The sequence below is a fragment of the Neofelis nebulosa genome, chromosome 7, assembly GCF_028018385.1.
Source record: "Neofelis nebulosa isolate mNeoNeb1 chromosome 7, mNeoNeb1.pri, whole genome shotgun sequence".
Classification (NCBI taxonomy): Eukaryota; Metazoa; Chordata; class Mammalia; order Carnivora; family Felidae; genus Neofelis; species Neofelis nebulosa.
The window spans coordinates 137,986,594-138,010,686 of record NC_080788.1 but is presented as its reverse complement, the minus strand read 5'-3'; the positions used below and the strand labels follow the sequence as shown (position 1 = coordinate 138,010,686).

The 24,093-nt window shown below is 55.4% G+C and overlaps 1 protein-coding gene and 1 long non-coding RNA gene across 4 annotated transcripts; one reads left to right on the top strand and one right to left on the bottom strand.

The window, feature by feature from the left end:
* Nucleotides 1-247: 247 nt before the first annotated feature.
* On the bottom strand, nt 248-21,719 carry OTUB2 (OTU deubiquitinase, ubiquitin aldehyde binding 2). 2 transcript variants are annotated; one of them, XM_058740169.1, is made up of 6 exons: nt 21,506-21,719; nt 10,852-10,947; nt 9,374-9,492; nt 5,367-5,451; nt 4,581-4,775; nt 248-3,613 (listed from the first exon to the last, which is right to left on the bottom strand). In XM_058740169.1, the coding sequence occupies exons 1-6, from the start codon at nt 21,506-21,508 to the stop codon at nt 3,371-3,373; spliced, it is 741 nt and encodes a 246-aa protein (XP_058596152.1). In that variant the 5' UTR covers nt 21,509-21,719; the 3' UTR covers nt 248-3,370. The 2 variants fall into 2 exon arrangements, with proteins under 2 accessions (XP_058596152.1, XP_058596151.1); XM_058740168.1 differs by lacking the exon at nt 21,506-21,719 and adding an exon at nt 11,053-11,298.
* Nucleotides 12,046-17,663, top strand: LOC131517688 (uncharacterized). 2 transcript variants are annotated; one of them, XR_009264746.1, is made up of 3 exons: nt 12,046-12,060; nt 15,952-16,180; nt 16,628-17,663. It is a non-coding gene; the product is annotated as an uncharacterized LOC131517688 (long non-coding RNA). The 2 variants fall into 2 exon arrangements; XR_009264745.1 differs by lacking the exon at nt 12,046-12,060 and having other exon boundaries at nt 15,246-16,180.
* Nucleotides 21,720-24,093: the final 2,374 nt, after the last annotated feature.

Here is a 24,093-nt window from a genome sequence, read left to right as displayed (position 1 = left end):
CAGTCCTAGTCTGAGACATCAGTTCTTCAGTGACAGCTGTTAGAAGAGGCAGGGGACTCTCCATTATCTGAATAGTACAGGGGAGGTTTAAACAGGTTTAAGGAATCTTAGCAGCACCTGAGTCGTGAATGGATCACAAACAGATCCACTGATGTCTGTTGACATCCTGTTCTTGTCTCCTAACAGGAGATTCTTTTCATTTTTTGGTGGGGTGATATGTTAAAGGGGTAGGTTTTTGTTTTTAATCTTTATCTTTGAGAGAGAGACAGCGTGTGAGCAGGGGAGGAGCAGAGAGAGGGAGACACAGAATTGGAAGCAGGCTCCAGGCTCCGAGCTGTCAGCACAGAGCCCGACGCAGGGCTCGATCTCACGAACTGAGACCATGACCCGAGCTGAAATCGGACCCCCAACCGACTGAGCGCCCCTAAAGGGGTAGGTTTTTAAAGATAAGGTTAGCCCCCCAAGCAGTTCTCTCTGACTTGAGGTAAAGCTTTGGGGAGTCCTGTGGTTTCTTTGGCACCTCCAGTTCAAGGGCAGAACATCCTGAGTATCTGGACCTTCCACTAGAGGAGGAGCCCCTCTCCCCTGCTGATTTACTCATACACAGAAGCCCTGTGGGAGAGCTGATCTTCAGTGCATGCCAGGTACCAAATACTAAGAAACTAGGACAAAAGTTGTCACGGAAACCATTTTAATGCTAAGAAAACGTTTCCACCAAGTGCTGGAGAAGCTGTCGGGCCTGGCCCATACCCCACAGGACCTGGGCTCCCCCACCCAGGGTAGCTACTCAGTCACAGCTCCTGTCCCCACTTTGGTCGGGGTGAGAATGTTTCTTAGCCTTGTCTACTGTTTCCTGACACTTCCCTTTTGGGAATCCAGTTTCCGTCCTAAGGTGGCATTTCTCCACATTGCAGCAAGAGTTCTGCTGCTCCCCTACTTGTAGAGCACTGTGTCAGGTCTCAAAGCTCTCCTCACAGTCTTGTTCCACTTTAACCAGTGATCCTGTGATGTGTAGGTATTGTTTCACCAGTGTGAGAATTGGAGCTCAGAGAGGTGAAGTACTTGGCCAAGGTCAAATAGCTCGTAAGTGAAAAGGTGGGATTTGAACCCAGGCGGTCTGGGTACAGAGCCCCTCTGTGCTTAAAATAGGAACCTAGTTAAAAGCAAGGACAGTTTGTTCTTTTTGTTGTTAAACATTCCCATTTATAAAGTTCCCTTTGGAAAGAAAGTAATAAATGTGCAGTTGCAAGGACAGACTCTCAAAGCAACTTCCCTGCCTCATTTTAGTTTGGAAAGAGATGGCTTTGTGAGGTGGGGTGGAGAATTATCCAGAAAAGTCATGCCAGCATGACTGGCTGCTGCAGACAGGCCAAATGATTTCCATGAATGATTGGATCTTAACAAGTTACTGAATTCTGCAACTTCCTTTCTCCACTGGTGCTTTGCCTTCATAGAAGATCTGAGTGCAGACATGAAGGAAGAAAGCCATGGCTTGGATTGGGCCAGTGGTTTTGCGAAAAAAGGGGAGAGTGCAGAGTAAGAGCATAAGCATCATTTGCCTTTCTCTAACGTTCTGATTCTAAACTAGTAGGATCTCTCCTGGGAAGAGGGTCCCATAGGAGCACTGGTGGACTCTCAGACCTGGAAGCACAGAATAGGAAGTCTGAGAGGGAATTTCTCCAGCCGGTCTGCCAAAGAGAAATCTGCTCTTGTGAAGACACCACACATCCTGAGAAGTGGCAGCCAGTGCTACTAATGCTGTGCCCGAGAGCCCAGCTGGAGGCCCGGGCCATCTCGCAGCCCCTCGGAGCAGGGCCATTCAGCTCGGTAGTGTATTCATACCCTTCAGTTTGAATATGGTGATCCTGATAGTCACAAGTCCTGTAATGTCCTCCTTCCCATCCCCCTTCTTCCAGTGTATTGGTCATAGACCCTGGCAGGGTGGCCCATAACCGATTCAGAGATCAAGGTCAGGTTTACATTCCTGTGGAAAGGTGACATAATCACTGAGCGTGAGCCCTTGGGTTTAAACTCGAGCTAAGGGCTGCAGGGGAACCAGGGTCCCTGCCTGGAATTAAAGCACCCTAACATCTGTCTTCACAAAGGCAGAAGTCTGTGTGCCCCACCTCGGAGCAGTCTGCTGCCTAGTTCCTGTGCATGGTCTGGCTGGCAGCAGACATGCACTGTAGCACCAGTGGATTCTCCTGAATCCCTGCAGAATGGAACCTGTGAGTAAAGTCCTTAAGTCAGGGAAGTACCCCCTGTAAGAGCTCGCCACCTGTACCCCAAATCAACCAGGGCTCTTTGAGGTCCTGGGGCAGCAAGGTGATGAGATGTTAAGGGGCGGGTCCAGGCGGATGAAGGAGGCAACTGCCAGCCAGGGCTCTAGGCTTCCAGGCAGTTTCCACAACAGAAATCTCCCCTACTCCCCATTTCCTTGTCTTGTCTCCATTCTTTCCCACCTGATTTCCCGCCAGCCCACAAACCAAGAAGGGGGAAAAAGAAAAGCCACAGACAGCCTTGCAAAACTCATCTGCCCTGCCCAGCTGGAGTCTATGGCTGCGTGTGGGGTCTCCACCTGGAGGATTATCTGGGTTCTACTTGCAGGCTGTGATGGGGATGGTGAGACCACTTCCTGGTCTCAGACCCCAGTGTTCCTTGAGCCTGTGCTAAGGTGGGGCTGGCTGCTGAATCCTGAAGGGCCTGCCCAGGGGCAGGCAGTCCTGGACCTGAGAGAAGTAGAGGGGCCACAGCAACTTGAGCTTCATGCTGAAGGCCCCTTTCTAGACTTTGGCATAAAGTCTTTTTTTCCCCTCAAGTTAGGGGGAGGGAACAGGCCCATCGTGAATGTCTGGAACCATGCTGAAGTCCTTACATTCAGGTTGGCCTCAACTGGCCAGTGCTTCAGTCCGCCATCCACCACAGTCCAGTCCAACAGCTGACTGGACTGGATTCTTTTTTGTGGAACTGGTAAGTCACCGAGGACGGCCGATCTTGAGCTTTTCCTCCCAACAGAGAGGTACTACCCCTGGTGAAAAGGACACCAGAGGACCCTCTTTTTACACAACAGAATGTCAGCACTGGCAGCATCCTTGTCCAGATGAAGAAACAGGCCCAGAGAGGGGAGGTGACCTCCCCAGGGTCTCAGGGACCTGAGAGCAGAGCCAGGGATTCTGGCTTTGTAGCCCTGAGTTAGCATTTGATCCTCCATGAAAACAAATACTAAGAATATCACCAAGTTACCACAGTCCGTGACGGGTGGGCCACATTGCCGGTCACTTGGCCCAAAAGGCTGTACGTTTTCTAACTGTAGTCTAAGTTGCTTTAAAAAACTGAAAAGTCAGAATGTTCCATTTGGAATGTAGTCCCGTTAGGTGGCAGGCTCCACAGGGTGTCCTAAAAGTAATTCACATTTATCGGCTGCATAAAGGATGTTGTAGTGGGATGTTTTATAGAGCAGGTAAACGGAAGGGGTGGCAGCCTCGGGGAACACGTGGTGGTTCAGGGCCGTGTCCATCTCGTCCACATACTCCACCTGTAGGGCGATGTTCAGTGCCTGAGACAGGGCTGTGATCTGGATGTGGTCACACTCCATGGCCATGGGCTCCACTTCCTGCAAAAGCCAAGATGCAAAAACCCAGTTTAGGAGGGAGGACAAGGGAGAAACCCAGCCCTGGCTTTGGTGGCCCCGGGTCACAGCGTCTGTGCTGGGAGGTCATCTTAACGACAACTCATCAGGGAGGAGGTAACAGCCAGGAATCTGCTAGGACTGCGAGGCCTGAATCTAGATCTGGATTCTGGGGTCTAGGTGTGTGTGGAAAGAGCATCCTATACTACCTTGAGGAATCGGGAAGGGGGCACAGGAATATTTAAGCTTGGCTTGTTAATGCACAGAACCAGAGAACGTCAGAGCAGAAGAGGACTGGCGTGAAGGGATTTAACAGAGGCCAGGCGAGTGAGTCCAGATGCTGAAGAGGCAACAGAGAGAGGCAGAGATGGTGGCAGGCTGGCGAGTGGGTCCCCCATAACTAGGGCAGGTGCCTGCCCCTCGGCTCCTGCTGATTGTTGCCACGCAAGAACAAGGCCCTGAGAGCCGGATCTTGGAGAGGAATCCCCTTCGTCCTGAAAACTGCCCAATGTTTAAATGTTGGCTACGCTTTCAGATAAATGCATCATAGGCCAAACACATCTTAGGACAAATGTGACTCTGGGGCTGCTACTCTGCGGTTCTGTAAACGGTCCAATCCGAGGCCCTCACTTCTCAGATGGAGAACCTGAGGCCCAGGCAGGGACAGTACTGGCCCAGAGCCACACAGTTCAGGCAGCTCAGGTAGGGTCTGTTTCTGGCTTGCTCGTCTTGTTCTGCAGTTACAAATGCAGCCGTGACTTCAGGTCCCCTGCCTAGGGATGCTGGTGCTCAAGTCTCTTGAGGGCAGAGGGCCTTGCCCAGCACTTCCCTGCAGCCCACACGCGGACTTGTCTGTCCTCCCCAGTGTGTACAATCCCGGGAGGTGGGTGTTGCACAGCAGAGCCCGGGCCTGGGGACTCAGTCCCCAAAGCCTGAGACCCTGAGGACCTACGTGAGTGCAGAAGTCCTCGATGTCCATCTCCTCATCGATGAAGTGTCGGAAGAAGTCTGCGCGGTTCTTGATGAAGGCCGAGGTGAGCAGGCGCAAAAACTGCACGATTCGGTCGGAGGTGCTCTGGTCATTGAACACCTTCAGCAGGCTGGACACCGAACCGTCCTTCTCTACGAGTTCCACCACGCTGTAAAACTGCGCCATGGGCTATCAGTCAGGGGAGGCCCGGGCAAGCCCTGCCCTCCTCCGAGGGGCCCTGTCCCCAGGATCCTCCCCTCCGTGTGGATTTCTGTTCTTAAATCCTCAAGTTGAGGTACCAAACTAAATCGATCTGGGACCAAAGTAAGAAGGGTACTCTGCCATGAGTGCCTCAGCCCAGAGCCATGTCTGGGGAACAGCAGTTGGGGTCTCCTTCCATCACTGTGGTGGTTGGGGTTCTTATTTACAGATTCGGAACTGAATCCTCCAACCCTGCCCCCTCGCCCCCTTCACGAGGGGGTCAGGGGAGTAGGGTGGAGAGGGAGTGCGTGAAGGAGGCTGGGGGAAGTTTCCAGCTTGAGAGCTACCTCCCAAAGGAGGTACCTCCTCTCCAGGAGGGCAGGGCCCTGTCCCCCCACATCCCCACAAGCAGGAAGCAAGTGCCAGTCCCTCCCCAGCTGGGAGGAGCCAGACGGGCAGAGCCACAGAGCCGTGGGCCGTGACGGGCTCTGGCCAATGCCGGCGGCTGTCTGCTCGGCCAGTGTGGGAGAACCTGGTCCCTCAGCCGTCCTGCCCAGGTTGACTCACAGCATTAAAGAAGTTTCGGAACTTGTGCTCTTCAAAACCGGCAGCCAGAAGGTCATTTGGGGTCTGCAGGACGCGCTCTTTGAACCTGAAGGGGGTGGATTGGGGCTCACGTGGAACGCTTCTGGAGCACAGCTGTGCTGGTCAGTGCCTCCCGCTCTCACCCGCTGCCCCTCACACACCCGAGGAGGCGCGTGTCACTAATAGCTGAATGCCCACCTTTCACAGCACCTCCCTGTGGATCCCGCACGGACTTTGCTGTCCTCCCCAGTGTGTACGATCCCAGGAAAGGGGGTATTATACCCATTTCACAGAATAGGAGATTGGGGTCATCACCATCCACTCCCAGTCATGTTGAACTCTGTCCCTCCTTCCCGTCCCCATGGTTCCCGCCGTATCCTTACCATCTGCGGCCTGGGCCACTCCCAGCCTTCCTGTGCTCCTGGTCCCCTCACGGGGACCTCTGGAGTCACCTAGCACAGCCCTCTCCCTCAGGACACGGCTCCTCAGCACAAATGTCTGGCATGTCTGGCGGGGTGGGCCCTGCCTAGCTCCCCAACCTCTCCTCCCTTTTCACTTTTCAGCCTCCCTCCCCCCACCCTCCCCAGCCACTCCCATTCGCATTTCACTCCATAGCACCGGTCCCCGTGGCCTGTACCTACTCACAATAGCTAACTGTTCAATTTCCAAGATTTGGCAGCCAGTTATTAAACAGCCGTTATTTAAAAATCAAGGTGGGGGGGCGCCTGGGTGGCTCAGTCGGTTGAGCGTCCGACTTCGGCTCAGGTCACGATCTCGCGGTGTGTGAGTTCGAGCCCCGCGTCGGGTTCTGTGCTGACTGCTCAGAGCCCGGAGCCTGTTTCAGATTCTGTGTCTCCCTCTCTCTCTGCCCCTCCCCCACTTGCACTCTGTCTCTCTCTGTCTCAAAAATAAATAAACATTAAAAATAAAATAAAATAAAATAAAAATCAAGGTGGGGCACTTGGGTGGCTTAGTCAATTGGGTGGCCGACTTCGGCTCAGGTCATGATCTCGTGGTCCATGAGTTGAAGCCGTGCATCAGGCTCTGCAGACAACTCAGAGCTTAGAGCCTGCTTTGGATTCTCTTTCTCTGCCCCATAGTCTCTCTCATTTGAATATATTTAAAAAAAATAAATCAAGGTATGTAGGGGTTGCCTGGGTGGCTTAGTCATTAAGCATTTGACTTTGGCTCAGGTCATGATCTCACGGTTCAGGAGTTCCAGTTGGGCTCGAGCCCCGCTTCTGTCTCTCTCTGCCCCTCGCTCACTTGTGCCCTCTCTCAAAGAAAAAAAAAAAAAATCAAGGTATGTAAACTCAACGATAAAATGAATTCTACTGAGACACACAGATAAATATCCAAACTCAGTTTCCTAACTATCTCTGCTTTCGAGGTTGTCCGTCTGTCGTGGACTGCACGACATATGCTGTAGCTTGTGTTTCTCCCCCCCACCCCCCCCCCCATCGACCCCTGACAGTAGCTTGAAAACTAGTCACAACAGGAGTATTTATACCACAAAATGGGCCTTCGTGCCCTGCGGCCATTAAACCTTTGCCGGCACTGACAATCCTTCAGACCCGTCCAAAGGCCCTTGATCCCCCTGTCTGCTCCCACCGTGGGCCCCCAATGGCACAGCCCCCTTCTGAGACCAGTGCTGGTACTCGTGGGGGTGTGGTGAGGAGCCCAGCAGCTGCCACACCCCCCAGACACAGTTTAGCAGCGGAGATGATGAGTGACAAGTCACTGGGCTGGAGGGAGGGTAGTGGCCCACACAAGGAGCGGGGGGAGGCTCTAGGGAACCGGCTGGCACTGGCCAAACTGCAGCCCTGAGAAGCGAGGCCAGACTCTAGCGGGACATGGGGGACCCGGGTCAGGGGGTGTCACGAGGGACTAATGGCATGAGGAGGTGGTTTAGGTGCCTCATTTTGGGAGAGGGGGTGGTGTGTGTGTGGAGCAGGCACTTCTAGACCAGGAGGTGAAGGCCTGTGGCCAGGGCAGGCGTGGGGAACACCCTGCTGGCAGTTGCTCTTAGGCTTTGGGCCCCCTTCCCTCCCTGGGTTCCCTGAACCTCGGCCGCCTTCCCACATTCATTCCTCGCCTTGACTGCTGAACACCCCCCACCCCCCGTACCAAGCACTGAGGAGCGGCACACGGGCCCAGCCAAGTGGGCAAACACCCCAGCCGGGGCTCCCACCCCTTGAGGTGAGTGTGGCAAGGAGGACAGCGTTGGGACGTGGAACACAGGCTCTCTAGGCTGTAAGGCAGCTTCCGTGTGACTTTGGGCAAGTCTTGTAACCTTCCTGAGGCTCCGTGTACTCAGCTGTAAAACGGGGTAACACGAACCTCGTACATCCTACTGCCCCCTGGATACCCCCGCTGGAAGGCTCACAGATATTTTGGACCCTGCATCACCAGAACAGAGCTCCCCATCTTCCTTCGTCCCCTTTGCGGCAAGCGGCTTTCCCATCCTGGGAACGCTCAGGCCGAACACCCGGCAGCCCTCCTGGGCTCCCCTCAGCTCCGGCACCACAGCCACCAGCCACCCCCACGGGAATCTGGAACCCGACCAATTCCTTCCACCTGCTCACGAAGCCAGCGTCCTCTCCTCTCCCTGAGCACGCTCCTTGCTGCAGCCTCCCAGTCTGTCCTGCGGGTAGCAGGCCAGGCGAGCCTCTGCTCAAACCCTCAGCGGCTCCATCTCACTCAAGCTGAGACTCAAGGTCTCTACAGAGGCCCACGAGCCCCCCCCACCCCTCACCTCCAACCCCTACTTAAAACTGCAACCCCCCAGCCCCAGACAACTGGGCCGCCTTCCCCGCCTAGTTTTTTTCCTACGACACTGAGCAGCACCCGGCACCTCACATGTTCTCTTTTCTGCTGGCCTGCCTGCTCCACAGGCAGGGAATTTTGTCTCTTCTCTGCTGCATCCCCAGGGCCTGCAACAGGGTCTCTGTGATGCCCTGCTGGGTGGTGACTGCAGGGAGGGAAGAGGGTGCCCTGGAAGGAGTGTAGGGTGAAGGTAAACAGCATGCAGGGCTGGTACAGACACATAAGGGCCGGGCTTTGCCAGCATCACCGTGCTGGGTCCTCCCAACAACACCCTAAGTGTGCAAAATTATCCACCTTCCAAAGATGGTGGAAACGGAGGCTCAGAGAGGCGGGGTAACTCGCCCAAAGTCACACAGGTAAGCAAGAGAGTGAGGTCTGGCCTCAGGGCCCCGGGCCTCGGCATGGCACAACTCTGGGGGACACGGGTGGCGGGGGAAACCCCTGTACTGTACTGTCTCAACCCTCAGGGCTGCGGGGAGACGGCAAAGTGGGTCTGGCACCAGGGTCCACGGATCCAACCCAGGTGCTCTGTGACCTGTGTCTGCTCTGGTCCCGTATGCATCGCAGAGTGGCCATCAGACTCTCAGGGCAGTGAGAGCTCCAAGGTCAAGAAGCAGGTCTCTTAGCTCCTCGCTGCTCAAAGTGTGGTCTGAGACCCAGCAGCGGCGGTGCCTCCGGGAGCTCAAGAGAAACAGAACCGCGGGCCCTGCCCCAGACTGGATCAGAACCACACCCGACAGGATCCAGGCGGGTTGAACAAATGGTGACGCTAGAGAAGCCCTGACCGAAGCCCAGACAAAGGCCTAGAGGGTCGCTCTGGGGGCAGCTGCTGGACAGAGGCCTTCCTCGGCAGCCCGTCAAGAACCAGGCCTGACGAGCTAGACGCCTGGTTACGCGCACCCAGAAACGGGCGGCCAAACCGGCAGAGCTCCTTCGCTTTCTCCTGGAATCTTCAGGAAGGCAGCCGGCGCGACCCACCCAGGCGGACTCGGGCCAGAGGGCTGGCGGCACCCGTGAGCTCACTGGTTCCACCCCCGGCCGTCGGGCTGCCCCCACCTCCGCCACGGCTGCCCACTCCTGGGTGAGGCGGGCTGTGCCCGCGAAAGCCGCCCGGCGGGGGTGGGGTGGGGTTCGGGGCCCGGCGCTCCCTCGAGGCCACTCACCTGAGGACGTCCCTGCTCTTCCCCAGCAGAGACTCCAGGTAGGAATAGCCCAAGGCCCGGTAGAAACAGTTGCCGTCCCCCTTGGTCTTGCGGATCTCAGTGAACCTCTTGCTGAGTTCCTGTGGGGCAGAGAAGGAAATGGGGACATCCGCAACACCGCTGACCCTCGCATCACGTCCTGTGGGGACCCAGGCCCCCGTGTCCCCCGGTCCTCTCAGACCGGCCGCCCCTTCCCGGTCTCCCGGCTTCATCACAGAGGTTAAACGATGCTGAGCACGTCCTTGTGGCGGGCGGGAGTCATGGCCCGCCTTCAGGCAGCCTACAGTCTGCGGGAGACAGACGGACGGACAGAACAGGGGAAGCACGGGGGCGTCTCAGGGCAGTGGCATCTACACCAGACTTCGGAAGTCTGGGAAGGCTTCCTGGAGGAGAAGTGGTGTGCGTGGCGGGGGCGGCATGGGTGAGCGGAGGCCTTGGGTGGGGTGTGACTGGAGGGCCAGGAGTCTGCAGAGCCGGTAGAAAAGGCCTCCGCAGACAGAACCAACCGTCCACCCAGTCCTTCCAACATTTCTCAAAAGCTGCGGCCTCCCCACGCCACCCACCTCCGGCTCTGCTCCTGACTGCCCATGAAATGGCCCGGAGTCCCCTTTGCTGCCTCGTGGGGCTATAGTCAGGGTTCTGACAGCAGGGCATGGACTTCACGGCGCCGGGGAGTCCCTGCTCCCACCACAGCGACGAGGCGGCTTGGAGCTGACGGGGCCCATCCCAGGCAGGCCGGCAGGAAGACCATGCTCCTTGGGGAACCCCACCTCCTCTCCTGAGTGGGCGCCAGGGCCCATGGGTCTGTGCCACCCAGCCCCTGCCCCCGGGGGTGCTCCCCACGGCCGCAGGACAGAAGCAGAGTTCTGCCGCCCCCCAGAGACGGACGGCACCCAGGCTCCCCCTACTGCCCTGGTTCTGTGAGCTGTCCCTGCATCCTTCCAGCAAACTCCCCATTTGCGTAGCCCAGCTGGAGTGGCCCTTCCCCGCCGAGAGATGGCCTAACGCCGTGGTTATGGATGCGGCTGGCGAGAGAGACCAGGCTGCCTGGTCCGAACGCAGCTCGTCCACGCACTAGCTGCGGGACTGTGGACCTGTCATCTCATTTCTGGGCCTCGGTTTCCTCAGCCGTCAAACATGGATGCCATAAGTACTGACCCTGCAATATCGTAACGAGGTCTCAGTGAGTACGTAAAGCACTTAGGACAGCACCTAGCTTTAAAATAAATCACTATGTTTCTTTGGGTGTTTGTTTTGGCAACTAAAAGATTTCTCATTAAGGCAAATGCCCAACATCGAAATATTCTGGGAGCCCTTTAATTTGCCTGGAGCCCAGCCCCAGTGCTCAGCCTTTCTGCCTTCAAAGTGGCACCTTCACCTCTGGTCCCAGCTCCAGCCCTTTTGATCCAAGATCCTCTCCTCCTGAACCTCTGCCTCACCTGGATTTTCCTCTGGTAAATCCTGTTTTCAGGATGATCCCGAAGAATTGACAGAATGTCACATTTTTCTGATATTAGGTCGAAAGATGTTTCACTCTGAAAGAAAAAGCAGCAAAGCTGTGACCATTTCAAAGCAACTGATGGACTTCCACCAAGGAGGAGGCCTCCGAACTGCTAGTCACGTGACCTAGTGAACTTTACCTTCCCACAAAAGGCACGCGTGAGGACGCTCCCAGCATCCTGGATGCCCTGTTCCCTGGACAAGGGAGTCGGGGTCCGCCCCATCCAATAACTTCCGGCTGGGTTCATTTTAGAGCATCACCCCTCAAACCTAGTAAGCCTTCATGCTGGAGCATGAGGTGTCCCCTCGTCTCCTGTCCTTCCTGCCTCATTCATTCGTTCTTTTGTTTGCCAACAATTCCTGACCGTCCAGCTCGCCCCGAGCGCTGTGCGACAAGCCAGAAACAAGTGAGAACCTCCGGCAGAGGCGCCACCTACCGGTCACAGTCCACACTGCAGCTCGGAAGGAGTCGATCCGCTCCAACCCAGAGGCGGGGCTCTGCCGGGAAGAAATCTGCAGGGTAAGGGCAGGAGACCTCTCCGTTTCAATAGCCAACTCCCTGGCAGCCTCCTCCCTGCCTCATGCTGTTCCTGCCCAGACAAGTGGGAGACGCACCCCTGCCTCCAGCCCACCCCCAGAACGGCTCTGATCTCAGCACGAAAATAACGGAAGAGGAACTGGTGTTAAAACCATGTGTTGTTGAATTTAAGATAAGCGGCCCCGGTACCTGCACTCAAACAACCCAAGGAGAAAAGTTACGCCACAGCACGCAGGTGAAAGGTTGGGGTTACTGGGGATTTCTGGGAATGGAAATCCAGTTTCCCATCAATTTGCTGCCGTCATTTTCGACAGAGTCGTCACCACTTTGACTTTCCGCCTCCAACCGCGCGGCCCTTTCCTGGGCAGCCTCTCTGCCTCCCCATGGACTCGACAGTGACCTCAGCTCCGCACCACAGGGCTCACAGAGGAGCCTTGAGGTCACAAGCCCCTTTCCACCTGGAAAGGCGGCTGGGTTTCTGATGATTAGATTTCTCCAAAGATCACCACCGGAAGCAGGGAGCTGGGTCACGAGATCATATGATGAGGTTGGAAGGGACTCGCAGGGCTACCCGTCTCCATACTGGACGGACTCAAGCTTCTGTCTCACGGTGAGCTTCTTTGGCTCTGATTCCTGTACCCAGCAGCCAGGACAGAGGAGCGCTTTGGCTGGTTCGGGACATTTCTCGGGGCCCGGATGCTCCCTGCCATCCAGGTCTCCGAAGCCACATAGGCCTCCCTTGGTGTAGAACATCGACCTGATTCCCCAGGGCCCCTCACAGGGCCTGGAACAGGGCAGGGGATGAGAGGTTTGTTAAACGAATAAAAGCCATCTCCTCCATGAAATCTCCCTGGCTGCCCCACCCCATCCAAGTCCGGCTTGGGCTCCCTTGAGCTCACACTATATTCCTTCTCTCCCTTTCTGGTGACCCCAAACATGCCTTCTCCTGGATTTGGGTGGGGGGGTGGGGGGAGTCAGGCCAACCAGAGAAAAACCTAAGAGTGGAGAAGGAGGATTGTGTTGTCCCAAGAAGAACAGGAGAAAAAGGGTTTCTAAAGGAGGAAACAGGCCCTGCAAATGCCTGGGTGGGGGTGGGAGGAAGAGATTCTGAGTTTTCCTTCTGGAAGCTTCCATTCCATATCCATCCCTCTTTGCAAAATTAACTTAGCTTCGGGCTCCTTCCTCACGTCGGCTCTGACATGACAGGGGCAGGGAAACCATCGGAAGTCCAATAACCATTTGGGGGCAGATGCTGCGGGGTTGCTTTTCCATTGGTCACCACCCATTTCCTCCCTACGTAACAGGGTTCCTGTTTTACTCCAGGCAGAGTGGTAGAAAATGACTTTCAGTTTTAGATAAAAGGAACCAAGCTCACAGGTCCTACCCCTTCCTCTTCCTTCCTGCCTTCAGTACAGATGCAATGTCTGTATTACAGCAGCCATCCTGTGGCCGTAAGGCTGAAAGCCAATACACAGAGAATGGTTTGATGTTCTGCTGCTATGCTAAGCCCAAGATGTAGGAAAGGAGAGGCGCCATGATTGTATACCCACTACGTGCCATGGTCCGGGACAGAGCCTTACATATCCCCGTTAGCACATTTAACCCCCGAGAACAATTACCCTACCCGCTCTACTGACAAGGTCAGGTCCCTCGTGCCAGGAAGGGATTTAATGCAGATCTGACCGAGACCCATGGAAGCTCTACCAAGCCCAAACTGCTGGGCAGCCAGAGCTCCTGAGGGATCAAGGCTGCTAGACTGTGGCCCCAGCTGGGCAGACAGCATAGCTCTCTACCAGCTCACGGTCTAGCAGTATCCCCCAAGCCAAGGACACTCGTCACGGGGGGAACAAGAGACGGTTTACAGGTGTTGTCCGCACATGGGGTTAAAAGACATTGAGGCATGTGGAGGGAAAGTTATTCTCTATTCAATTCCCTTCCAACCTAATCACGCCAAGGAGAAAGTTGGCTTCTAGTATACCTTTAATGCCTTTAATGCTCTACTAGCCTCTTTTGACCAGCGAGCAGGGAGCCTAAACGTGTTCCATTTTCTTTTTCTTTTTAAGTAAGCTGGATGCCCAGTGTGGGGCTCGAGCTCACGACCTGGAGATCAAGAGTCACAACTCTGCCAGCTGAGCCAGGCAGATGCCCCCAAGTATTCCATTTTTATTTGTAATCCTTTTTAGTTGTAACACAAGCCAGCTTTGGGGGCACCTGGCTGGCCCAGTCCATAGAGCTGTGACTCTTGATGTCTGGGTCATGAATTCAAGTCCTACGTTGGGCACAGAGCTTACTTAAGAAACAAGCCAGCTTTATTAACTTCCTTGGTGTATCTTTAAAAGTTGACGCGATTTGATCTATTCTAAATCACAGAAGATTTCTGTTACTGACATGACAACAGTTGCTGGCGAGCAGTTGATTTTGCGCTCCTACTGTGCGCTAATGGAGCAAATACCCACGGGACCCCGTAAGTTTCAGAATAGGAAGTCCACCTTTGCTGCCTGGGGGGAAAAGTAAGGTGGCACCCAAGTATGTTTAAACACAGCAGGTGCCCTGACTCTGCAGCACCCTCTCGCCCACAGTCTTATTTTACTCCAGAGTCCCATTAACCACCTCACTAACAAAAGTCCGGTTCTGGGTGGCTCAGTCAGTTAAGTGTCTGACTTTGGATTTTAGCTCAGGTCATGATGTCACGGTTCGTGGGATCAAGCACCACACTGGGCTCTGCACTGACCGTGGGGAGCCTGATCGGGATTCTCCCTTTCCCTCAAAGATAAACATTTAAAAAAAATAATAAAGTTGGCATTTTGGGCAAATTTACGTAAGCTTAATTTAAAGGGAAACTGTCAAATAGCACTTTGCGGGGGGGGGGGGGTTGCTCTCGGCACTGAGAGCCAAGCTCATCACACTTGGGGCTAGAGAGACCCGCAGTCAACACTGGCTTCCCCTTCATTCCCGTTGCCAAGCCCCATCTTCTATGGGTGGTTCCTGTGGTATGTCGGTCAATAGGTACCTGTCTTTTTATGGCAGTAAAATATACCCAACATAAGATATACCCCCATAGCCACTTTTAAGTGTACAGTTGGTTAAGTATGTTCACGCTGTTGTGCGACCATCTCCACCATCCCTTTCCAGAACCTTCTCTCCATCCCCACCTGAAACTTTACCCATTAAACACCAACTCCTCATTCCCTGCACCCCACGCCCCCATCCCAGTCCCTGCACCCACCATTCTGTTCTTGGTCTCTGAATTTGCCCATCCTAGGGACCTCATGTAAGTGGAATGTATTCGTTTTCTTCAAACCACGGAGTTGTTTTCTGTTTGCATGCGTTTTATTTTGTTTTATTTTTTAATTTACATCCAAGTTAGTTAGCTATAGTGCGATGATTTCAAGAGTAGATCTAGTGATTCATCCCCAATGTATAACACCCAGTGCTCATCCGGTCAAGTGTCCTCCTTAGTGCCCCTTCCCCATTTAGCCCATCCCCCCCCACCCCTCCAGCAACCCTGTTTGTTTTCTGTATTTAAGGGTCTGTTTTGTCCTCCTTCCTGTTTTTACATTATTTTATGTTTGCATGTGTTTTAAACGTGTATACATATTATTCTACACATGTCGTGGCCTTTTTATTTTTCTTCACTCAGTACTATTTAAGATTTAGCCCTCCTGACAAATGGTTGCCCAGTGGTCTCTATCTACCACGGGTGATGGAGCCTCGGGTTAGCTCCAGCGCCCCCTAGTGGCCACAGGTGTATTTATTGGGCTACGGGGCGGGGGAGGGGTGGGCAAGAGGGTTTCTACCTTGGAGCCTTCAAGTCCCAGCCTGGCAGGCATCCAGAAGGCCCAAGTCAGCTGAAGTCACCTCCCCACCAGCATGGCCCTGGTCACAGCTCTGGGGAAAAACTAGTCTCAAACTCCAGGGAGAACCCAGGCACAGCCTCAATTTACTGGCCCATAAATCAGGTAGAATGCTCTGGGTTTGACACCGGCTAACTCTCATTGATGCTTTTTTTTTTTTTTTTTTTTTTTTTAATCGTGGCTGAAAACTTCCAGGATGTTACAGAAAAAAGGACAGGCCACGCCTGAAAATGTCCTGTCAGACCTAATCAGGCCCCCTGCTACGGTTTTAGCCCTTAACTGCTGGTTTGCAAATAGATGGTAAATAAGTCAGGCGGTTGGCAACTCTGTTCGGAAATGGCGTGTAGCAGGTTAAGTCGAGGCATATATTTCAAAGGGAGAAAAGGACATTTCTCCTATCACTGGCTCTTACCCAGCAGCCCTGGGAACCAGCCCCGCTAGCATGTGAGTTTGGCATTCAAACCAGGTCTGAGTCCACACTGGGAGCCTGGACACGGACTCCCTGGCCTGGTGTTCACCTGCAGCCTCAGAACCCAGGTGGAAATTAAATCACCTACCCGGGTGAGCAGATCCCGCCTCGAGTCTACACCCCCTCCAAACTCAGGGAAAGGCAGATTCCCCATTTTCCTCTGGTCTTCTCTCCAAAGCCTCTCTATAGACTGAAAACCCGGCCACGTAGCCCCAAGAGTTGCCTCCACCAGCCTCAGACCAGCCCTCCACCTATACCCCAATCCACACATCCAGCCACTTTGGTTCGAAGCCCTGAAAGCTTCTGGAGAAGATGCCTTCAAGCGGGGATGGGGAGGTCTGATCCCACAGCTCTGCACCCCTGCCCGTGGGGACCCCACGTGCCCAGCGCTGTTCGAGGATCTCCAGGTACCCCCGGGAGATGATGGGATGGGCTGACATGGGCTGCAGGACAGGGAGGGGCGGAGCCGAATGGAGGGGCTCTGGCAGCTCTGTCCAACCAGCCCTAAAGGCTCGTCTCATGACATGACGTGTGACCCCAAGCAAGACCCCTGCCCTCCCATGAGCTCTCAGTAGGCTCCTCCTGGAATAGGTGCAGCTCGGGGTCTGAATCCAGACTCCCTGGGCTTTCAGGAGAAACGAAACAGTAGGAGAATAAAACCCCAAAAGATCACGGTCCTTGGTCACTTTGGTTCACGGGTGTGTGGACCCCAAGTGCTTGGAACAGCCGCTGGTGCCCAGCAGGTGCTCAGTGACAGCTTGGGGAATGAATGAAGCCACCTCTGCTGGGCATTCACTATGGCAGGTGCTGTGGATTATCTCATTTAAGCCTCGCAATATCTGTTTTACAAACAGCAACGGAGGCACAGAGAGGTCGAGCCATTTGCCTGAGGTCCCACAGTGTGGCGATCTCAGGTAGGGACTTGGACGCAGCTCACCCAGCACATCAAAAGTATTCAACAGACCCGGCTGCCTTTCTGCACCTTCTCACCCTCCACGAACAGAAGCTACTTGGCCCTGACACGTGCCCTCTTGTCACATCCCACCAGCTCCTCAACTGTCAGGCCTCGGGCTCACGCCTCTATCACCACCGCCCCATCAACGTACCCTTTAGAGCATCTGTGGACACCCCTTAGCCCAGGCTCTGAGGTGCCAGGAGGGCTCTCACAGGCCGACCCTGGGCCCTGGCGGCCAAGGCCGGCCCTCAGCCAGCCGGACCTCCCTCCACGGCTGCTGCACCAGCAAGGCTGACCGTGGGCTGACTCAGTCTCGTTAACCAGGCCCAGCACCCCAGAAGCCCCAACTCACCGCGTGGCCTGACCTCAAGCCACCAGCTCCTTCACAGTAGAGGCCAGAGCCTCCAGGGCCACCTGCCAACAGGGCTCAGAACCTGGCCCACCCCCCCTCTCCTCCCAGAAGGTCCTCGTTGCTTCCAGAGGCACCCCGAGGGCTCCAGGCCTGGTCTTGACTGCCTGGGGCCGGGATCTCCACCGTGACTGCTGCCGGAGCTGGAAGGAACGCCCTTTGAACTGTCTACATTAGGGTATGACGTATAATACGTGAACGTACAGAATGATCAATTTTTTAACGGGTGAGTGATCAAAATGTTTGGAGGCCAAAGATTTAGGAAAGACCTAGTGCCCTGAACTGGTTTCCTGTCACCGCTGTGACAAGCTAGCACAACCTCAGTGACTTAGAAACCACAAAGATTTAGGGGCGCCTGGGTGGCTCAGTCGGTTGGGCGTCCGACTTCAGCTCAGGTCACGATCTCGCGGTCCGTGAGTTCGAGCCCCGCGTTGGGCTCTGGGCTGATGGCTCAGAGCCTGGAGCCTGCTTCCGATTCTGTGTCTCCCTCTCTCTCTGCCCCTTCCCTGTTCATGCTGTCTCTCTCTGTCTCAAAAATAAATAAACTTAAAAAAAAAAACCACACAGATTTATTATCTTGCATTTCTGAAGGCTCTAGGGGAAAAGCCATTTCCTTACCTTTTCTCCTTTCTAGAAGCTACCTGCGCTCCTTGGCTTCGTGATCCCCTCCTTCCACTGTCACGACTCCTCACTCTGGCCCTCCCGCTTCCCTCACGTCGCTCTCCCCACCCAACCCCGCCTTATAAGGACCCTTGTGATTACATCATTGGACCCACCTGGGTGATACAGGGCACTGGCCCATCTCAATACCCATAACCTCATCACACCTGTGATGCCCTTGTTGCCACGTGAAGGAGCCCATCCCCAGGTTCTGGAGATTTGGTGTGGACATCTTCAGGGGGCTGCTGCTCAGCCCAGCACCCGCATGCCCCTTCTCGGCTGTTCAGCTAAGGAAACGGGGAAGGCCCTGCATCTGGGCTCCCGCCCCTCTTGGCTCACAGCTGTTGGCTCACCTCGCGGAGACCCCGAACTCAGACCCCAGCCACCCCTCATTTGACACCGGCCCTCATACAACATCGCGTAAAGGACCCTCAGATCTTCATCTCTGGCCCTGACCTCTCCCTGAAGCTCCGGCTTCAAACGGCCACCAGCCACCAGGATGTTTGGCCGGCATCCCCCGATGACCGAGCCCTAAGAATTCTCTCGCTCCACACCTGCCTCCCCGCCAGGGGGCTCCAGCTCCCCAAAAGACCCCTCCATCCGGCCAGAGCTCACGCCAAACCCAGGACCCCCGTCGGCTCTGCTTCTGGGTCCCGTCCGAGCTGCCACTCTCCGCCCCGTTGACCTCCTAGCTTCTGCTCCGGCCCCCCTTTCGGCCAGCGCAGGCCGCTTAACATGAAATCCGGCCGAGGGCACAGCTTCCCTCCCTCAATTCCCTCCAGGGGCTTCCCTCACTTCGGAAGAGACGCAACCCTCCGCCGACCACCTCCCGGGTCCTACAACATCGGCCTCACTGACCTTATTCTCCCAGGTGGTCTCATCCGGCCTGGCTTCCTCCAACCCCGTATCCTTTGCGTGGACAGAGACATCATCCAAGTCAACCACCTTTTTCCTTGTCAGAAATACACTACGGTTCTCGCTCCCTCTCCCACCGGCAGAATAAAACCCAGATCCCGCAGCATAGCCTGTGAAGCCTTTCTCAGTACATTCTGACTCGACCTGCATGTCTAGACTCCTCTCTCTTCCCTCCTCTCAGCTCCCTGCATCCACACAGACCTTTCCCAGAATATTCCATTCTTAGCCAAGTTTCCAGGCCTTTAAGCAAGCTGTCCCACCCGGCCTGGAATGTACTCTTCCTCAAATCCTTCCTGAACACTCCTGTATATGCTTCAAAACCCCATGCAAAAGACCCCCTTGTGAAGCCTTCCCTGATATCCCCTGCACCCTCCGAGTGCACCAGCTTCCTGCCGTGCTCCCAAAGCCCTCGGTCAGGCCTCTTAGGCCATGACCAGTAGCTCAGGAATTGCTTGTGTCCAGCTCTGTCTTGACCAACAGGCAGTGAGTTCCTACGAGAGGTCAGGCCCTTAATCTGACTCACCTCTGTCCATCACGGGGCCTGACTAGGGTGCCTGCCGGGGGCTTATTTGACAAATAAAAGAACAAAGCATCGAAGGGCCCTGTGGTTTTACTGTTTGCCTCGGACCCTCACTCATTTATTCACCAAATGTTAAATGCATTTTGAGTGAGCCCCCTCTACCTACAGCCCCTGCCAGCGGCAGCCCCAGGCCCGGACTTCATCCGGGCCCCTGCCTTCCTAAGGGGCCCTGGGACCCTTCCTCAAGCTTAGCCCAGTGACTTTGAAACGGGAGAGGGAAGAAGACGCTTTATTTCCCAAGGGCATTCCTCTGCTCCCCACACATCCAGCACCATTCACACCACGTGGAAACATCACCACCACACAGCCCACATAGCACGGTGCATGGCTAACAGTAGGTGCTCAATAAATGCTGGGTAAGCAAAAGAGAACAGACCCTGCGCAGCCCTCCCCCACCCCGTGATTCCCAGGCAGGCATCCTATTCGGAGCGTTAACCACTTCACCCCTCTCCGAGGCACCCAAGCCCTCCCCATCACGGGGTGAAGGGTTGGTGCTTTTTGACCCCATTGCCCTCCTACTTCCGGTCTTGGGAATCCAGGTCAGGGGGAAAGTGGAGTCAGGGGCCTCCCCGTGTAGCACAAGGCCCAAAAGTTCAGTGCCCAGCCCCCACCCTCCCGGCCCTCTCAGCTTCCCAATGGCGGCCAGAAGGCATGCCAGCCTTCAGCTCCAGGGTGGCGTTTTAAACCCATCATTACCCCAGCCCCTGCCACTCCCTAGTGGGCGATACAGAAGCATCTGGCCCCTTCCAGGTGCAGGCGGGCCAGGGCAACCCTTGGGCACCGGGTAGAAGCAGGAAGTGGATGCTTCTAGATGCCCCGGAGGCCCTCCACCACGCCCAGCAGCAGGCTGGTTTGTCAGGACAGCCCCGCCTTAGGTGACCTGGCCGCCCACGCCAGACGCAGAATGTGTCAGGCCATGACCAGGCTTTGACCCGTGCCCCGGCCCAGCAGCATCCTGAAGGGGTGACCATTTCCCTGCGCAGACATGGGAGGGAGGGAAGGAGGCCAAGAAGAACCAGACATCTGTGTACGTCCACTTCCAGGACTCTTGTCACAGAAACAGACAGAGCTAGTTAGCTGGGCCGAGCTCTCCACACGCGGCGACTGGCAGGGTCCTCGGGGCGGCCCATTGTACAGATGTGCAAAACAGTGCTGGGCGCGGGGGTGGGGGGAGTGGTGGAAAGACCAGTCAAAGCCTCCTGGCTTTCCAAGGGGTGGAGGTGGCATCTGAACTCAGGGCTGTGTGACCCCAAGCCACCTAAGAGCCCTTACGCTCTACAGGCTCCCTGGAGCAGGGGCCCCAAGACGGAAGGGGTTTCCGGGAATCACACACCTAGTCTCCCTTGCAGACTGCCTGACCCCTCACCGCCCCCACCCGCGACCGGGAAGGTGGACTAATGTAACACAAAGAGCACTGGACTGGGAGTCAAGAGGCTTGGGTTCAAGTCGCAGGTCTTCGACAATCAGTCCCAGCCCCCCTTCCTTCTCTGGGCCTCAGTCTCCCCACCTACCCAAGTTCCAGGTTTGGCCTGGCTCAGAGTGCCTCTGGGGCCATTTCTGCTCCAACAGTACTCTGCATCGGGGGTTCCTCCAGTCTTTCCTTTGCCTGGACCCCTAATTCACGTGCCTCACAACTTGAGGCAGCCTCTCCATGTGGGTCCTAACTGCAAACACCACCTGTTGATCCGTGGGAGGCGGAGGATGTCCAGCGACCAGCTGCTCCGGCAGCACCTAGGTCACTTGTGGGGCTTGGAGGGGGAGGTCTCCGATGGCAGAGACCTTGGGTGAGGGAGGCCGTGAGCTGCCCACCGAGGGGCTACTTAACAAAGGGGGCGACCCTTAGCCCTGGAGCCTCCCAGTTCCTGGCTCCCGTGGAGGACGCCAACTTTGCGCCCTCAGGCCGCACCCGCGGGGACACCGGGGACGTGAGAGCCAGGGACTGGGGGCCCTTGAGGCCGGACTGGGTCCCCTTCCCTGGGCACCCACGGGGGACGGCGAGGCCCTTGCCGGGCCCTGCAAGGCCTTTCCAAGAAAGACGGGGGCCCCCAACATCCATCCCGACTCACTATTCCCAGAGGTCCGAACACTGCGGGACCCGCGCTGGGGGCCGAATCTGGCGCTGGTCCCCGGTCCCGCGAGCGCACCTGCGCCCGGGCGGCGAGCCTACCTACAGCGCCCCGCTTCCCCTCCCCACCCCCGCCACGATCACTGACCATAGCGACCGGAGCCGTCGGGACAGGTCCCGCCCCAGCGAGGAGCGATCCGGTGCGGGAGGGCGCCGCAGGAACCACTGGCGGGCTCCGCCAGTAGGTCGAGGCGGGGGCCTCGAGGGCGTGGGGGCGAACGGAGAATACACCCGACCGCTCCGCAAACCACAGGTTAGACCTTCACTGTGTCCCAGCAAGACACACGCTCCGTTATTGACGTCTGAGACGGGCAATCAGAAGTCGGAGCACAGGACGTCACAGAAAGTGGGTGGGACTTCACTCGCCTTCCGCCTATGCTTTAAGGCCCCTTTGACAGGGAACCGCCCCCTTTTAAAGACATCGAAGGCTTTTAACTAGCAAAGGAGTTTGCCCAACCCAGAAAGACAGGTTTTAGTTTGTAAAGGCTGAAGGGCTTTTGACCAAAACTGCAAATTGACGTCTTCTGAAAGATTAGTTGGCTCTCATTAATTCCCTAAACAAGGCCACCTAAGTATAGTTTGCTCAAGATCAGAGGACAGGTGCTTAGGGAACACGTGCCCAATAACATTAAGTTACCTGCCTGCCCTTCTGTAGCTTCTAAATAATATTTTACCCACTCCCAACTCATGAATCAGTAGGTTACCAGGCACTCAATTAATGGTTGTTGAATGAATTAATTTCTAGGATCGTTGATTCTGTGCCTCTGGAATTGCATGGCTCTGCACGTATGGCATAGACGTGAATCAGGTTTGGTGACTCAGCCTGTATACAAGCTCGTTATTACTGAACATCAAACACAGGAATATGTATCATTCAAACATTCATTCACCAGCCCTCCACCCCTAGAGGAGATGCTGTGGGTGGGGGAGGGAGGGTTTCCGGGGAAGGGGGGTCCAGTGTATTGCATGTGCCCATTTTACAGGTGTTAATATTTCCAGGAGTGTATTAAGCCATCCCCATTCCCACGCTCACTCTCCTGCCCCAGGCACCAGGCTCGGCTATTGGATAAACATCTGTGTCTTACAAGTGCGTATCATTTAGTAGGTGGGGAATTTGGGGTTTAATCATGGCTCGAGGAGCAATAACAGCAGAGGCTAATTTTTATTGAGCACTTACTGTATACTGGGCACTGTCCTCAACTCAACCCATATTATCCTACTTAATTTCCTCACAACTAGCGTATGGGGAAAGATCCTATTACTGTCATCTCTATGATCCCTGTTTTCCACATGAGGAAACTGAGGCACGGGGACAGTAAGGTACTTGCCCCAAACCACTCAGCACACAGTGGGATTCAGTCCCAGGCAGCCTGACTCTGGAGCCGGTTTTGAATTCATTCTGCTGAGGAACCATGCATGTGGTCGTGGGGATGTGTACTCCCACACCCCTATTTGCTTTTGGTCTTTGGTTTTTTATGGCCAACGGAGTCGGAGAGGTAACAGAAGTGCCCAGTACCGCTCAGCTACAAAGTGGCCCAGCAAGACTGGATTCCCCAGACTTTTGACTCCTCATCCAGTGCTCGCTCCAAGCTCTGTCAGGCTTCACTCAGGGCAGGAATCACCGAGCCAGGTGTGCTTCCACGGGGAGCAGGTGAGGAGTCTTTGCTGAGGAAGGGAGGGAAGGGCCCGCGGGGGATTGTCTAGGTCCCTGTGTCAGGCTTAGCCCTGGTCAAACTCGACATCTGAGGCATTTAGGGCCTCAAGGAGGAGGATCCCGAGTGAGCCGAGGCTTCTAGGAGCTCTTGGCCCACCTTCTGCCTCTCTCCAGGCCATGGAAGGTCCAAACCAAGCTGGCACCCACGTATGAAAGGAGCATCTGGAGCTCACAAGGAACGCTGGGCCCCAGACTGGCTCTAGCCTCCGCCCTTCACTGCTGTGTGGCCTTAGATGACTTCCAGGCCCTCTCTGGGCCTCTGATTCCTCACTTACTGAGAGCGTCGGACAATCTGAGTAGTTCAGAAAAACAAACAAACAAACAGATCCTTAAAAAATATTTTTAGTAGTGAGCCTTTTAAACAACAACAACAAAATCTCACCCAGCATCTCAGTACATGTGTAATGGATTCTTTGCTTAACAGCGGCTGGAATGAGCGGGGGAAACAATGTAATCTCCTTCGTCCTAACTAATCAGCCTGCTTCCTGAGCTCTCTAAGGGCCACTTGGAAGACATCAAGAGTCCAGCTGGTTTTCGGGCCGGGTCTGAGTGGAAAATGTGAACCGTCCTTTTGGGGCCTACCCCGTGGCCCACGTGACTCCCAGTTTGGCCTTCCTCAGGCCGCTCAGGCCCAGAGAGTGCTCCAGGCTGGGCCCCCCAGCTTCACTACGTACAGTGTGGCCCCGGCACACCTTTCTCCGCCCCTTGCTTCCTGTTTTGCCCACTTCCTCAAGAAGTGAGCTTAAGAAGATGGCTTCCGGTGCCCAGAACCTTCCCTGTGCTGCTCTCTCACCTCTCCGCCTTCGCTCCTCCTGGAGGCCCGTTTCCCAGGCTCCGTGTGAAGTCCTCCCAGACTGCTGGGCTGGGCATGAACTCCTCTGAGTTTCCACCACGCTGTGCCTGTCCTCCTGTGGTGCTCATGCCTCATGGCTGTGACTTGGTGGGGCGGTAGGACATGGTCA

Coding starts and splice junctions, on each gene's coding strand:
- OTUB2 (XM_058740168.1), bottom strand. CDS start 11,160: ATGAACCCAGCCGGAAGTTATTGGATGGGGCGGACCCCGACTCCCTTG. Junction 5,452..9,373: donor AAGAGCAGGGACGTCCTCAG/GTGAGTGGCCTC, acceptor CACCCCCTTCAG/GTTCAAAGAGCGCGTCCTGC. Junction 3,614..4,580: donor TCGAGGACTTCTGCACTCAC/GTAGGTCCTCAG, acceptor TGGCTTTTGCAG/GAAGTGGAGCCCATGGCCAT.